The following is a 15317-nucleotide window of genomic DNA, read 5'->3' on the forward strand; positions in this document are numbered from 1 at the left end:
TCTGCACTGTAGATTTTGCGTTCAAAAAGTCCATTGTCCGGCTGTGTGAGGAGAGCCACAGAAAAATCATTACAGTAATAGATTGCCTGGCAATGCACGTTGCCTGCAATGAGAGGCTTCTACCAGCGGGCTGCGCTCCAGGCTTGGATGCTTCAGGCAAAAAATAAACCTCCTCCCGCACCCAGCAGAGTCCACTCCTTCTAATGGCGCTGCGTGGCAGCCGGCGCTCTCTATGTTGCACTCCTTCCGCTAGGGGTCGCACGCCGCTTCTAGGTAAGGAAGGCTTACGACGAAAGGGCAATAAGTCTCCACCCGTCACGGGCGCCGCCTACAGGCTCGATAACAAGAAACCAATGAACGTCGCGAACGTACGTATCCGTCTGTCTGTGCGTCTGTGTGTATGTGTGCGATGGGCTTCCTTTCGTCCGGGATAAACCAATCGCAGCTGCTTGGGCGCGGCCGTGGGACCAATAGCAAGGCGAAGGAGCCACCTCCCGTGGGACCAATAGCAAGTGGGACCAATAGCAAGGCGAAGAAGTCCGCAGAACTCTTGGGGGGAGGTGGGTTGGGGAAAACACCAATAGGAATCCGGGGCGGGACCTTAAGGCTGAAAGTGCCAATGGCAGGTGGGGAGGGGATAAAAGAGGCGGGGCGGAGGCGTTCGAGGCCAGAGACACGTACGGTTCGACCAGAACAGTAGCAGGAGCAGCAGCTGTTGTAACCGTGACGGGACGGACGCCTTCTCTGCGGCGGGGTAAGAATACGGCCGGGGCCGCCTCTTTTTTTTGGTTTCCGTTCCTATAGCAACCCTGTGACCACCACCCCCTCCCCACACACCCCCACCCACGCCGCTTCTTGCCTCCCTCCGAAAGGCGTCTTTTGTGGGGTTCCTCCGAAGGCGTCACCGTGCCCCTCCCCCCCCTTTGGACTTTCCTCCCAACGAGGAGTTGTGGGGGGGGGAGGGAGGGGGGCGCGAGAGAAGCGGGTGAAAAAAAGGGACCGTTCCGGGGCTGTTTTCGTGCCTCCGGGCCATTCTTACGTCCGCGTTCTGAGCGATAACGTCATAGAGATTTCTAATCTTGCCCCCTCACCACCAGTAGGGTCGGTGGGCGGGAGTTTCCTCGGTCTCGGAAAAGACAGCCGCCTCGGCCTCCGGGGGGAGAAAGAGGGGTTGGGGTGGGTGTTTCAAAGGCCCTCGGGTCTCTCCAGGGGCCGAGCAATTCCGTGTCCCTCGCCCCCCCCCCCCAGGCCCTCGGGATACCCGTGGAATGGGAGGGAGGGTGGGCTGAAAAGAGCTTGGCTGCCTCTCGGCTGGCACCTAAAATGGTGTATCTGATGTGAGAGAGAGAGAGAGAGACGCCGAAGCGGAAAAAACGAAGGCAATAAGAATAATATATATAATATACGTGTGTGTGTGTGTATATATGTACTTATGTATATGTGTACATATGTGTGTGTGTGTGTATATATATATATATATATATATATATATATATATACACACACATACACACACACACATACACATACATATATACATACATGCATATATGTATACATATATACGTATATTTGTTTTCGTAGATTTTCACGGATACAGATATGCAAGTCTTGGCGTATTCGGGTCTTTTCCCGTGTAAGATTTTACACGGGAAAAGACCCGAATACGCCAAGACTCTCATGTGTGTGTGTGCGTGTGTGTGTGTGTGTGTGTGTATATATATATATATATATATATATATATATAAAACAATAAAATAATATATCACAATATATAATATGAGATAACTATAATATGATATAAAATAATATATTGTAATACTGTGTATTCGGTTTGTGTGGCGTCGGTTTAAAAATAGACGTCGCCTGATCTCTTTCGCTTTCCCTTGGAAGATCTGTCGCTTATTCGGCTACGCGGGTTTTTTTTCTTTTCTTTTTTTTCACCGCCGTGTCTAGCTTTTGAAGGAAGTATTTCGGGTGGGGTAGGGAAGGGAAGGGGTGGGCCTTTTTTTCTTTTTCTTTTCCTTTTTTTGGCTATGTCTTGTTCGGAGTGGAGAAAAGCTTTCATTAAAGGAGAAGAATAATGGTCCTGCCTATCTGGATTTTTTTTTTTTTTTGCGTTGGCGATTTGCCTTCCTGCTTCTGCTTCTGTCGTGGGGGAAATGGAAAACAGGTTTTATGCAAATGTGGGCTTGTGTGTTTTTTTTCAAAAAGGGAAGAAGAAGCCCAGAGAGGAAACCAGTAAAGATGTTTCTGGGTCTTCAGTGCATCCTAAATTCCCCTCTCTTTATTCAATATATGGGGCTTCACCATCTTCTAACTAGCGATATTTGCATCCTGGATTTTTGCTTCCACCAGAATGAGTTAAAATTAAAACTTCACACATCCTTCTTCAAGCAGAGAAAACGGCAGGGTATATAGTCAGTGATGTGTGTTGGAGGCTGAGCCTCCCGGAAAATAATGACCCTGAATATTTTTTGATATAATTTTGGTTTTTCTTTTATGGAATAGAAGTTTAGCTGGAATTTTAAATATGTGCTATATAGTAGCAATGGTCCTCAACCTAGGAAGCTGGACATTAGTTCCCAGAATCCTTAGCGATGGCCTTTGCTGACTGGGTAATTCTGGGGATTGAGAATCATACCTGATAGGTGCCCAAAAATAAGGTAGCTCTAGAGCAAATTCCTCCATGTAATGCCCTTCATGTTTTTTTAATAAACATTGATCACATTAGGTGATGTCTTCTAGTTAAAAATGCATCTCAAAGTCATCTATTTGATGCATTTAGAGAATATTTGGAGTGAGTTAGACCTTGTATTTGTACTTTTATTTGTGAAGGGAATGTTCTGAAACAAATGAATTCTGTAATGTGCACTAAAATGCATAGGCAAACAAAGGATAATCAATACTAGGTGGGAAGATCCATGTTAGGTAGATATAAACCACAATGTCTATTGGGAAATCTGAACAATATAGGCAGAAATAACCTCCTTATGTTTCTGTTAGGAAACATACTGTGTTGTGAAAGATGTGGACATTTTAGTTGTTTTTCCGAGTAAATAAATTTATTTATTTATGCTGCTTTATGTGTGAATTGTTATAACGTTTTAAGAGTACCATTGGCATGTTTCTTGAATTTCAGTTATTTCATGAGTTGTCATCAAGTTGGATACTAAATTAGATAATCTTCCACACACTTTGGGAGAGTCGGGTTCTTGCATTCTGCTTTGGATAGTATTTTCCAAAGACAACCTGTTGTTTGGCCACTAGTCTGAGCCAAGAAAAACTCAACTGAAATGATGTGAGATTTATCTGATATAGTATTTATAAGGAGGGCACAGACAACTGCTCAGTAGAGTTGGCTTTTGATGAGAAATTGAATTTTTAAAGGTAAATAATTTGCTACACAGGGATTAAAAGAGTCAGGATGAACTTTTTACCTTTAGTGTTTCTCCCAGCAGAGTCTGCACAGGTAAACCGGCAAAACTATAGCCATTACCACACACTGAAGCTTAATTTTTTTTTGTATGTGTACATGTGAGATTGATAGACATTCTCAAAAAAGTTGGGGCTTCAGTCTTGGTGCTGTAACTGCCATTTGACTATTTTGACATTCCTCCATCCAGCATACATGTGACATTTGGTGTGAACCTTTTGGAGGTGGGACATAGGATCAGATGAGTTTTTCCGTTTTTCTTTGTAAATGACTAGTCATAGGAGTTTCCTATGATATGTCTCCTGGCTAGTTCAACAGACTCCTGTGGCAACAAGATGACTAGCAATACATGGCTTCAAAGCTAATTGGCTGGCTTTCTGATGTCATAGTGTTGGAGGAATGTATAAGGTCATGGTTCATTGTGTGACATTTCTCTCTTGCAATTTGGTGCTGTGAGGATTGGTCTGCTTTTTACAGGAGAGGCTATAAATGGGGGACGACCTCCTTCCTGCCACCATCCTCTTCTCCGTTATTTGATAGCTAGTAAGTTCCTATTTGTGGATAATAGTAATGGAATATGGAGGTGTTTGTAGAATTGTAATAGAAATTCAATCTGGCAGGTTGGGTGTGCTATGGGTTTTATCAACCAAGGAATGTCAGCTGGTAGGTACTAGGAGGTGTCCCTTCCTGTCCTCTGGAACATTCTCCCCTCAGGACTGAGGATGACTTCAACTCTATTGACCTTTTCATAAGGCTTTGAGGACCTAGGTTTGTGCCTAGGCCGAGGCTAGGGCCTCAAGACTGTAAAGAGTCCTGTTTTCTGGTTATATTGATATCCAGGATGGTTTTTTCTCAACTGCCATATATATTTAATTTGTATTCTATTTGTAATCATTTTTACCTGTTTGATTATTCACTGCCCAGAGCCACTTGCTTGAGATGGCAGCCACAGAAATTGAATAAATAAATATTAGCCCTTGGTGATGAAAGTCATATATGTGGCTAAGTATTTCTGGTTATTTATTTAAAAAATCCTATGGGTTCCTCTCTCAAGAACAAACTGATCCTTAACCTAGATTATAGCCAAGCCTGTTTGCATTCTCTAGTGGATTTCCTTTCCAGTTCTAGGGTTATATTAATAAGGTGTCTCTTTGGATGTATGTGGCTAAGGAAGAATTTCAGAATCAATATACATGTTGATTGTGTCCTGCTCTGGACTTGAAATGTAGGCTCTAATTGTTGCTTCACAGAACATTCTTGATCAAACTGTGCTGCTAGATAATATGCACCTCATATTTGGGTGTACAGTGATGGTATGAGTTCTATTTTACACATTCTAATAACCTGGTGTTTATTAAGTATTGTCTTATAGTTTATTTTGGATTGTCCTTATCCAAGCAAGCCACCAACTAGCTCATAAATATTAGGATAAAGGGAATTATCATCCTAGGTTTATCATCCAAAAGATATGACTATGAGATTTTAAAGGCAAAAGAAAGATTGGGCAGGAGTAATGAGATCATGGTCATTCCTCAGAATATTTTAATAAGATTGTAGTTCTTCTGATTGTACTTACACAAATAGGGATGTTTTTGGATACTACTGGGATTGCAAAAGCTAAATGTAAATATGAACTAGGAGCCTTTCCATTCAATCAACAGTTAACATTCTTTTTGCTGGACATGCCACCATCCTTCTGTATTCCTGAACTGTGTTCCTTCCCAATGGCAGTTTTTTGGTTTTCCTTCAAATTCAATCATCCACAGTCTTACAGCTTACCCAGGAGAATCAGTCCAAAAATTCTCTGTACTTGGTCAACATTCTAAAACTGACAAAACTCTTTTCTGTAGGCATGTTGCATAGAACCTCATATCTAAAATGCTAGTCTGTGATTCATAATTTTCACATTACTGGATCTGATGTTAATGCTGAAGGAAAAATATATTAATGTGAAGGAGGTGTACGTGGCCTTTCACTTTCTCAGATTTCTTTGTGATCTGCAAAATAGTTGAAGCCGTCTTGTTTTTAAACAATGCAAATTAATTTTCATTATTTATATTGAAAGTTAATTTGCAAGATGGATGGGTTTTGTAGAATGGGAAAAATTCAATTTAATTATAAGCATAATATATTCAATCAGAGCTGGTCAGCGCCTTGGGGAGAAGGACCAGACATTTTTAAAACTCAGATGTAGATAACTAGTGCTACCATCTGTCATAAATGGAAGTAGAGATGTGCAGTATGTCTTTAGTTGAAAACAGCCATTTTGAATGTTGCAAGCATAAAAAAAAAAATCTCAGCTGTTTTGAGTGGCATCACATTTTGAGTGGGGCATGCTGAACATATTTCTACGTTGTGAGGTTGCAACCTTCAATGGCCATTTTAAATGCTCCAAGCATGAAATAAAACACGTGTTTCGAGAGTTTTATCTATGTGTGAAAGAAATAATATTCCATTTCAGGCACACCATAAATGGACTGCTCTCTGTGAACAAATGGTCTAAAATGTAATGTAAAAATTGAACAAATGGTCTAAAATGTAATGTAAAAATTCTTTCCTATATTCTCTGTGGCTAAGTGGGCTCGGAGAACACTAATGAAAACCATTAGTTACTCCTGCTGTGGCTAAAGCTGCTGGAAAAGTATAAGGCTTTTTGAAACATAAAGGATGCTTATTAAGAGTAATCCCGAGCTTTATAGGTTCTCATTTTGCTCCTTACTTTTCAGATGTGTCAGTAGTGAGAAGTGCGAACTTATACTTTCTTCTGGAATAGTTTCAGCTTTATGCTTTGTTATAAAGAGGGTCTCCCTCCCATTGCAGAAATCTATATTTCAAAATGATTCCTTGTCTTGGATCTTATCTAAGCTCTTCTTTGAATAGCTTTTGGCATCTGGAAGAACTGGGTGCTGGGCAGAAAATATTTCTTCCACTCTTGTGTGACCTATTTTGATGCCCTGATGGTTGAGTCATGTTACCTAATACAAGCACCTAATACCCAAATTACACGCTGTGTAATTTTCAGGTTCAGCTTTCCAATTCAGGTTGTTCTTAAAGTGTGGCTTTCGATACCTCAAGACAGACTTCCTTTTTAGAGCTTTTCAGTGTGATCCTCCTCCCCCCCCCATGTGTATGCCTCTGATAAATGAAGTAAATGTAGAGAAATATAAGAAGATAGAGATGTGAGTTTAATCTCTCACAAGATTAAAGGCATTTCCTTAACACTAGTGCACCTTGTTAGCAAATACAAACCTACAATGCAAACTTCTTGCCAAGCCGGATCTTCCTGCCTATCAGAAAATAAGTATTTAGTTGCTGGACTGGTTTCCACATAGCTATGGCCATTCTTTGCCATAAGGTTAGAGCAACTAGTTAAGAATAACCTTTGGATGGAGGAGGGTAGAAATGCTTGTATTGTTAAGTAAAATGCTCATGCTGCTCCCCTGAGTGAGTAAAATACCTGTGTATGTTGTTACAAAACAGAACAGTGGGGTGGAATCCCACCACCTAGAGAATAATAACCCAACATATTGGCCTTGACTCTCAAGCTGGGGGGGCTGCCTTTCTCTAACTCCACCCTATCCTTTCCTGGGAAGATCATTAAGGAGGCTAATGCTCTTGCTTTCCAGCTGCTGAGTTGTGAAGCAAGGCTCCCAGGTGAGCACAATTCCTCAAGGAGGCTTTAACTAGCCTTGCAAGAGCCTGCAATAATTGCACCATATACACCAAGCCAGTTTGGGTGCCTGCCGAACCGTTGCAGTCTCTAGATTTTTCAGAGTAGGACAAAGAGGAAGAAGCTTGTGGGTTACATATTGGACTAGCTGGTGAGTCTCAAGTAGAAAGAATAACTTTTTAGCAGTGGTGCATCAGGAGTTTACTTACTTAACCTGTGTCTTTTGGGTAAAATCTGGATTGCATATCTTATACTGTAGCTGGAGATTGAATTGATGGAAACAGGAGACTACATGGAGAGAAGGATATAAAGTAGTCTGTGTAGAAAGGTGTTTTCTGTAGGAGTATGCAGATGAAGCAAATGTATTTTTTCTTGGAACTGGAAAATCTGTTTTTTGCTTCTACATACCTTTAAGCTACTGCTTTAACTTCCCTGTTGCCTTATGTTGCTGTGCTTTCTTTCTTGGTAATGATAATAATTTGATTATTTGAAGTTCTGATAATAATTTGATTATTTGAAGTTCCTTTTACCCAGAGGAAAAAGAAAACCTAGGAATTCTGCAGAAGTGCCACCACAAAAGATGTAAATGGGGGGAGGGGTTGATGTCATTTTAAAACTGCGCTATGGACTGAGGGTGCTGTTTAATGTGAATTGAACAAGCAGGTGGGAGGAGCTTGTCTATAAGAAGAAAAGTAGAGATTGAACACACCAGTTCTAAGGGGGAAAAATCTATTTAGGTCTTCTCCATTTAATGTGGCCTTCCTTTCCCTTTCTGCAGATTGTGTGTTTTGACATAGAGAATTGCACCTCACCAACTAGTGCTATGGATGTTTTCAACAGGAACATAAATTTTGATGCCCTCTTCAAGTTCTCCCACATGTGAGTACCTGTTGCCTGCTTAATCTTATTCTGAGACGATTCAATTTCTTTCTTGGATGTTTAGGAACAGAGATGTGAGGTTAGGTAGGCTCCATCACCCATGAAAGATGGTGAGAAGGCTGGCAGGACCTGGGTTGCTGGAGCCAGACCACCTCATTTTTTCTGTTTTCTTGAGAAAAGACTGTGGATTAAAACCGTCTTTGTTTTCCAAAGAGGGCAGAGCTATTCAAAATGGCTCTTGATTTAAATATGTTGTGCCGTAGCCTGTTGCCAGAATGATGTGCTGTGCAAGTCAGAACTGCATATCCTTATACATTCGCACTGCATTTCTCTACGACCAAACCCCTCAGATGTTTCTAACTGTCCTAAAAACCTTCATATCTTTGGGAAATACTTGGTCCACTCTGGAAGCAGTATTTCAGCACTGGAGATTCTGAAGTAAGGGATTCTTAGTGATGGTGTCAAGAAAATGTAAGCTTTCTCTGAAGCAGGTTAGATACTATTGACTCTGTGTGGTTTGTGATATGGCTAGAAGCTAGCAAATGGTCAGTTTGGGAATGGCTGTGCTTCTAAGTATTGTGTAACAGAGCTTAATTTTCTTCCTTCATCCCTATAGTTCTGCATCAACTCAGCAGCACCTGAAGAAGGTGTATGCCAGCTTTGCATTATGTATGTTCCTAGCGGCGGCTGGTGCTTATCTCAATGTGGTAACTCAGCTGGTGCAGGTAAGAATTCTAAGGCATTTCTCTGGGACGATATATAAACTGAAGGTCATCTTGGTTATTGAGGGCTAAATGCCAGCAGGAAGACTGCAAAACAGTACATCCCGGCTTGTGGAAATAAGCAGGAATGTATCCTTTTTTGTGGTTCTCTGCTGGTGCTCCATGGCTAGATGGCATATTCAGTGAAATTCTAAGCCTTTAAAACTTTCCACAAACATATCCCAACAAAAAGTCTCTAAATAAATACATGTTCTCAGAGGTCTTTGTTCCTGTTTGAAAGAGCTTTTTGTTTCTATTGTGAAACTCAAGTGAGAGGTGGGACTATAGATACACTGCTCAGAGTCCTGCCAGATTGAAAATTTTCTCATTATCAGAATCACTTGTTAATGTTTACATTTAAACTTAAGCCCTACAGTAGTTAATAAAGTTTAAATTCGGAGAACGGCGTTCTAGTTTCCATTTCCATATCTTTTTGCTAGACCTTTTTCTACATACCTATGTAGGATACCTACATAATCCTACTTGCAGAGCAGAATCGTTACAGATTTCACTGGTGCTTATAAAATTGTCGTAACGGAAAACTGATGAAAATATAGCTGTGTATTTAAAATATTTAAGATTGAACGCATTCATAATTAAATCTAAAAATTGTCTGAACAGTGACAGAATTTCCCTTCCAAGAGACCGGCTATGCAAAATACTGATTCCTTGTTTCCTTTCAAAATCTGCATGGGAAAACGGTTCTGATGACCAGAATTTTCTTTAAAAGAGTGGGAAATGCAGCAAACGGGCTTAGGTTGAACTGGGTCTTTCTTCTGACCAGCCTGTGTTAATCTCTGTCTTTCCCACTTTGTTTTGCAGTTTGGACTGCTGACTGGCCTGGGAGCATTAGGCCTTATGATTTGGTTGATGGCCACACCCCACAGCCGAGAAACTGAAGAGAAACGTCTGGCTATCCTGGCAGGCTTTGCTTTCCTCACTGGTATGTGCGGGGCTGGAGAAGCAAGAACTGAGGGGAGTAGCAGCAGTTTAATACTCCACATGTGCAAATGTGGAATTACCATAAGCAAGAAAGACATTTTTAGCTGCTTTCTCTTGCTGGGGTAGTGGGAGCTATGCTGTGTAAGGAATGAAATGGTGCCATCAAGGCCATCAGAGGATCTGGCAGAATGGCAATGATTGATGGCGGAAGCACTGGGCAAAGTTTACTTCATGCATGAATGCAGCTGCCTAGTATCACACTACAGCAGAATGGTTCTTGTGTAATCCTGTGTCTGAAAAGGAAGCCAAATGGTTTTCCAGCCAAAAGGAAGAACGCAGCAAATAGAATAGAATGCTATAAAATGAGGGCTCCCTGCCTATCTGAAATGACATAGAGCACCTTATCACTTTCGGAATGTTTTTGTGTGGCATTTTGCCCCTCTTATGTCTTTTATGAAGGGAGTGCTTGTGTAATCCATAACTTATGTCTTTTAAATATATACATGTAATGAATTGGAAAGTATATATGTACATACACATGAGCGAGAAACTTGTCTCTGAGGCTACATTCCTTCCTCTTCCAGGAGTCAACCTGGGTCCTCTGCTGGAGATGTGCATTGCCATCAACCCCAGGTAAGGGGAAACTCACCAGTTTGCTCTATCCTTTGCCACTTTTCACCTTGAAAGTGAGAACCAGATATCCTGCTCAGCAGTAATGATGGGAGCACACTTTGGGGATGTTACTAAGCTCTTCCCATTGAAGCATCTAGATCCTTTCAGAGACTTAAAAGTCAAACCCTTTGAATATTTCTAAAGCAAATTCTGTTAATTCATAGCTCTTGAGTCCTTCCTTCCATCCATCTCCTCCTTAGGCATTCATTCTTGTCCCTTCCCTCCCTACAGCATCATCCCAACTGCTTTCCTGGGCACAGCAGTGATCTTCAGCTGCTTCTCCCTGAGTGCTCTCTTTGCTAAGCGCCGTGCTTACCTGTATCTAGGGGGTAAGCAGCAGCTGCAGCAGCAACCACTGCCCACTTACATTTGAAGAGGCCGGGTTCATTTCGATTGGCTGTTTTTGCTCATCGTGATTCTGCTCCTTTTTCAGGTGTCCTTTTCTCTGGCCTGTTCTTGATGCTGCTGTTCTCCCTGATCAACATTTTCTTGGGCTCAACTTGGCTTTTCACGGTGAGTGGCTGCCGTTTTCCTGGTCTTGTCAGCTTGAAAGTTGATAGCAGCCCAAGCCCCTGTAGCAAACCTGCCTTTTTGGAACATAGAACTGGCAACTGGCCTACTGGGAGCAGCTGTTCAGATGTGCCCAGCTTCCCTTTTCTTTTAGCTTATTATTGTACGAGCAAGATGTGCTGCATTACAGTAACAGATTTGGGGATGTATACAGATTACAGTATTTTGCATTACATTCTGTAATGATGGCTGCAGATGAGTACTGTAATTATCAGACATCTTATTATACAGACACCTCTGGCATTGGAAAGCAACCTTCTGTGAGCTTTAGGTATTCTGAGGGTTCCCCTCCCCCCCCCAGGTACTTTATTGGATGCAGTGTTTAGGTACACAAAATAATAACTAGAAAGTTATTGTCAGAAACGAAAATGGAATTAATGCTGACATTGTGAACAATGAATTCATCTAATTCATGAAGAGATCCGGCTCTGTATATATTGAAGCCGGGAGTTAACGCAGAACCACTTCGGGTTTCTCAGTAGGTTGCAGGGCCAGGCTGTGCCATTGGAATGATTTTGTCTAATTGGCTTTCTTTCTTCCTCCAGGCTAATCTCTACATTGGACTTATGGTTATGTGTGGCTTTGTGCTGTTTGACACTCAGCTCATCATTGAGAAGGCTGAGAATGGAGACAAGGACTATATCTGGTGAGTGTGTTGGTGACAAGCCTAGGGCTATGTAAGAGTTGGAGAGGAAGGAGCTGCCACATACAATAAGGATTTGCAAGTGAGGAGACTAAACAGGAGATGCAGAAGAGCTTCTTCTCCATTGAGTTCAAAATAAAAGAGACTTCGCTTGGAGGAAAGCAGGGAGGTTAAAAGCTTTATGGTGGAAAAAACCAGAGTTAAATATGGAAGCAAGATTTCAAATGAACTCTGGCAGTAGAAGATGGTACACAAATAGTTGATTATGAATAAAACAATAGAGCAGAGAAGAGGCTCTGGCAAAGCCTCCCATTTGTAATTTTGGGGCACAGGTGTCAAACTTGATCACTTCATGTGATGTATTGCAGCGTTTTTTGCCTTTCCGGAGCCGGGGTGGGCATGGCCTGTCTGTGATGCATCCAGCCCATGGGCCGCCAGTTTGACACCCCTGTTTTAGGGTATAACTTGATGTACAACACCTTTCTCTTTGTGCCAGGCACTGCGTGGATCTTTTCCTGGACTTCGTTAACATCTTCCGGGAGCTCATGGTCATCTTGGGCATGAATGAGGTAGGTCTGCACACACGGGGCTGTCTCTGCTGCATATCCATTAAGTGGCCAAGTGCACCATCTCCCACAAAGGCAAGCAAGAAGCCATGATTACAGAGTTCCCGTGCAGGGTGTTTCCATTGAGAGGCAGATGCTTTGGGAGAGAAACTTTCTTCTATTTGGCAAAAGCAGGTGGTTTCTTACCCTAACTTTTCTAAACGGAAAGCCCTACCTCCTACCTAGAATGCCCCCATTTCTTTTTAGCACATAATCTTTTTTACTGCACATTAATAGGACTATTATAGTAAGTGCATTTAGCTGTTGCCTCCTCCCGTTGGCATATGTATCAAATATAAGCTCAAAAGGAAAGGGGAAGCTTTACAAAAATGGGGAGGACTTTTTAAAAATAATAAATATATATAAAACATAAGATATAAAATTGTTTAGAAAAAATAGAGAGCTGAATAAAAGATTGAAGAGTAAGTAATCAAAGATGAATCAAAGGAAAGCTTGATCCATACGCATAATGAGCCATGCAGGAAGTGAAAAACAGAGTAAAGGGATGAAGGTTTATTAAGAGTAGGGAATGAAGATGGGAGGGATGGAGGAATAGGAAGGCTTGGTTTCATGCAAAGTGGGAAAAGATGGAATTGGCACATTATCAATGTGAAATTAACCTCCCTTGACAGCTGGGCCATTCTAGAAACAGGCACTACCTTTGACTCCCTGGCATGTTTCAAAGTCCATCTTCCCAACCTTTCCCCGTCCTAGCTGCAGGCTTCATTGCTTGCTCATTCAGCAAGGAAGAACTATTTGCAAGTTGCACTTTCATACTATTTTCAGGATGGCACACTAAATTTTTTTTTGCAAGAATTAAGGGAGAGCGGGTGAGAACTTCTAAGTCTAGCTGTGATATAGGTGAGCAAATACCATTCATTACAAAATGTTCTCTAGCAATTAGGATGGCCTTGGTTCATCACATCTTTCATCCAAGTGATCACCGATTTCTCCAGGGGTCTGCAGAATTGGGTGTATATGGTTGCATCAGCATTCTAACCTAGAACAGAGCAAATATCTCTTTAACTGGCATGGGATCCTGATCGATGTGTCCAGGAACTCGGAGCACTGACAGTGATTTTTGTTTCCTTTCAGAACAAGAAGAAAAAAGAAAAATAAAGCGAAACCAGATGCCTGCGTGGAGATTCCTGTTTCTTAACCCCCTTTGCCTCTTTCTTGCTTCCATCCAACTTGATCTTCATTAAAGGTGCCCCCTGTTCTTCTGTGTGAATGAGAAACATCTGTGACATTTTCATACTTTGTGGAAATTGGATTTTTTTTCCCTTGGTTTTTTTTTTTTTTTTTTTTTGAGCTTGAAAAAGCTAACTGGCTGATCCTAATGCTGGAGTCTGGCTTTGCCCCATTTCTACATAAACACATATCCCACTTCCCTCTTCTGACTATCAGAGGCTGAGTTCATATCTGTATTATTGGTAATGACATGGCAGTTTTCACTGGGTGGGGGTAGCATAAGTCCCTTCCATTTTTCTATTCACCTCCTATCACATTCAAATTGCAGTGAGAGCAGAGCAGGGGAGAACTTGCCTCTTGCTGGTGCCGGTGATACTCTGAAATTGTTTTGAAACATTTGCCTGATAATAAGGCTGACTTGTCTGCAGGGGTTTTAAAGAGATGGATGTTTGCTCAAGTTCCTTCCTCTAGGATGGGTGGAGGGGAGAGGGTGGGAAGAAAGATGCAAGGCTATAAAACTAGTTGCAGATTGAAAAACTCCTGTTGGAGATCTATGATCTGATCCACCGTGCTAACTTCACCACCCTCATTTTGCCACTGGTTAGCAAAAACTAACTTGTGCAGGTGAGAAATTTTGTCTGACACTCATCTCAGTTTTTAGCAACTGCTGACAGGTTTTTATTTGTTTGTGTGTTTGTCTTTAGATAGGTGTCAGTGTGGTAAGGTCTGGTCTGGTTTAATTGCATTCCTGATATTTAATTATTTGAGTTCGCTTAGGAGGAGGATGAACCCAGCACCTTGAACTATTAATGGGACTGAGCAGCCTTGGTCAGCAAGATGTCAGGGTGACATGTGGCTGCCTCTTCCCTTTTAACATCTGGGAATGAATCTTACCGCAAATGGGTTGGAGGGAATTGGCTGGATATTGTATAACGAGAATAGTATTCCTACATCCTGGAGAAACTGGGATCGGTGTACACTTGGTATTAAAAATGGCTCCCTCTCTTACATGCCCGTTAAGCTTTCCTTGCAGCTAACCAGATGTTTCTCCTGCTCTTCTTGGCATCTGAAGCCAGGCTCCAGTTTTGCTTGCTTGAGAAAACAAATTTTTTTTACGTCCTCCGTTCTTCATCCCTCCTTTCCCCTTGGAATAGTGCCAAGAACTAAACTGCAAGAATCTACTTCATAGAGACCTTGTCTAACAGGGTTTAATAGAGTAAACTCTGTCGCTCTTTGGATGGCCAGCCCTGGCTGCATTCTTTAGCCGCCTACTGTGAAGAGACAGGGTTTTTGAACAAAAAAACAACGGTGTTTTGATTCAAATAAAATTTACATTGTCTTGCTTTGTATGGGAAAAATATTAAAATAAAAATCCTCAAACTTTACCATGTATCCGTTTTACTTTCACCAAGACTGTTGCAAACAGCTTCTAGTTGCTTGCAAATTATGGTAGTGAATTTCGTGTCCTCAGGAAAACTCTTCAACTTCTTTGAGTTCACAGTGAGATTGTGTGTAGTTTTTGTGCTTAAATAGAGCTGGGTCCCCAAGGAAGTTAGGCATTTTGGATTCAGGTTTGCCTCTTGGTACCTGATGATGGAGAATGTCCAGAACACGTGGGCCCTCCCACATTGCCTGTATGCTTACTGTTTACTGCCAAGACCTGCAACCTGTTTCTGCATACTGTATGACTGAATATAATAGCTACTTCAGGCCAGGGCGGCATAGGTTTGATAATGGGGATTTTAGAAAGAGGCTGTCATGAAATCCATATAAACAAGCAAACAAACGCAATGGAGATACCTTTTTATGGACACTTCTCATCTTGAAAATGCCAAACTCTGCTATATCATTAATGGTGACAGCCAAAAGCTTGAGACTCCCAATGAAGACTTGACTCTATCTGGCAATTTCTTAAGTTTTTTATGATATACTCTGGGATTCTCCTTCT

At 41.6% G+C, this 15317-nt stretch overlaps 1 protein-coding gene across 3 annotated transcripts; it reads left to right on the forward strand.

Moving 5' to 3' along the window:
* Window positions 1-382: 382 nt before the first annotated feature.
* On the forward strand, window positions 383-14754 carry TMBIM6 (transmembrane BAX inhibitor motif containing 6). 3 transcript variants are annotated; one of them, XM_060688906.2, is made up of 10 exons: window positions 383-754; window positions 7885-7985; window positions 8602-8710; window positions 9569-9689; window positions 10273-10321; window positions 10592-10689; window positions 10794-10873; window positions 11476-11576; window positions 12070-12142; window positions 13274-14754. In XM_060688906.2, exons 2-10 carry the CDS (start codon window positions 7930-7932, stop codon window positions 13295-13297), a joined length of 711 nt encoding a protein of 236 aa, XP_060544889.2. In that variant the 5' UTR covers window positions 383-754; window positions 7885-7929; the 3' UTR covers window positions 13298-14754. The 3 variants fall into 3 exon arrangements, with proteins under 3 accessions (XP_060544889.2, XP_087742977.1, XP_087742978.1); XM_087886851.1 differs by lacking the exon at window positions 383-754 and adding an exon at window positions 2094-7257; XM_087886852.1 differs by lacking the exon at window positions 383-754 and adding an exon at window positions 3822-3979.
* The last annotated feature ends 563 nt before the right edge of the window (window positions 14755-15317 follow it).

This window comes from Pantherophis guttatus, chromosome 2, assembly GCF_059756535.1.
Source record: "Pantherophis guttatus breed Tessera chromosome 2, ASM5975653v1, whole genome shotgun sequence".
Classification (NCBI taxonomy): Eukaryota; Metazoa; Chordata; class Lepidosauria; order Squamata; family Colubridae; genus Pantherophis; species Pantherophis guttatus.

What these genes read in the sequence shown, in the direction of transcription:
- TMBIM6 (XM_060688906.2), top strand. Translation starts at nt 7,930, where the DNA reads ATGGATGTTTTCAACAGGAACATAAATTTTGATGCCCTCTTCAAGTTC. An exon ending in CTCTTCAAGTTCTCCCACAT is followed by an intron (nt 7,986 to 8,601) that starts GTGAGTACCTGT and finishes TCATCCCTATAG; the next exon opens with TTCTGCATCAACTCAGCAGC. An exon ending in AGGCTTTGCTTTCCTCACTG is followed by an intron (nt 9,690 to 10,272) that starts GTATGTGCGGGG and finishes TTCCTCTTCCAG; the next exon opens with GAGTCAACCTGGGTCCTCTG.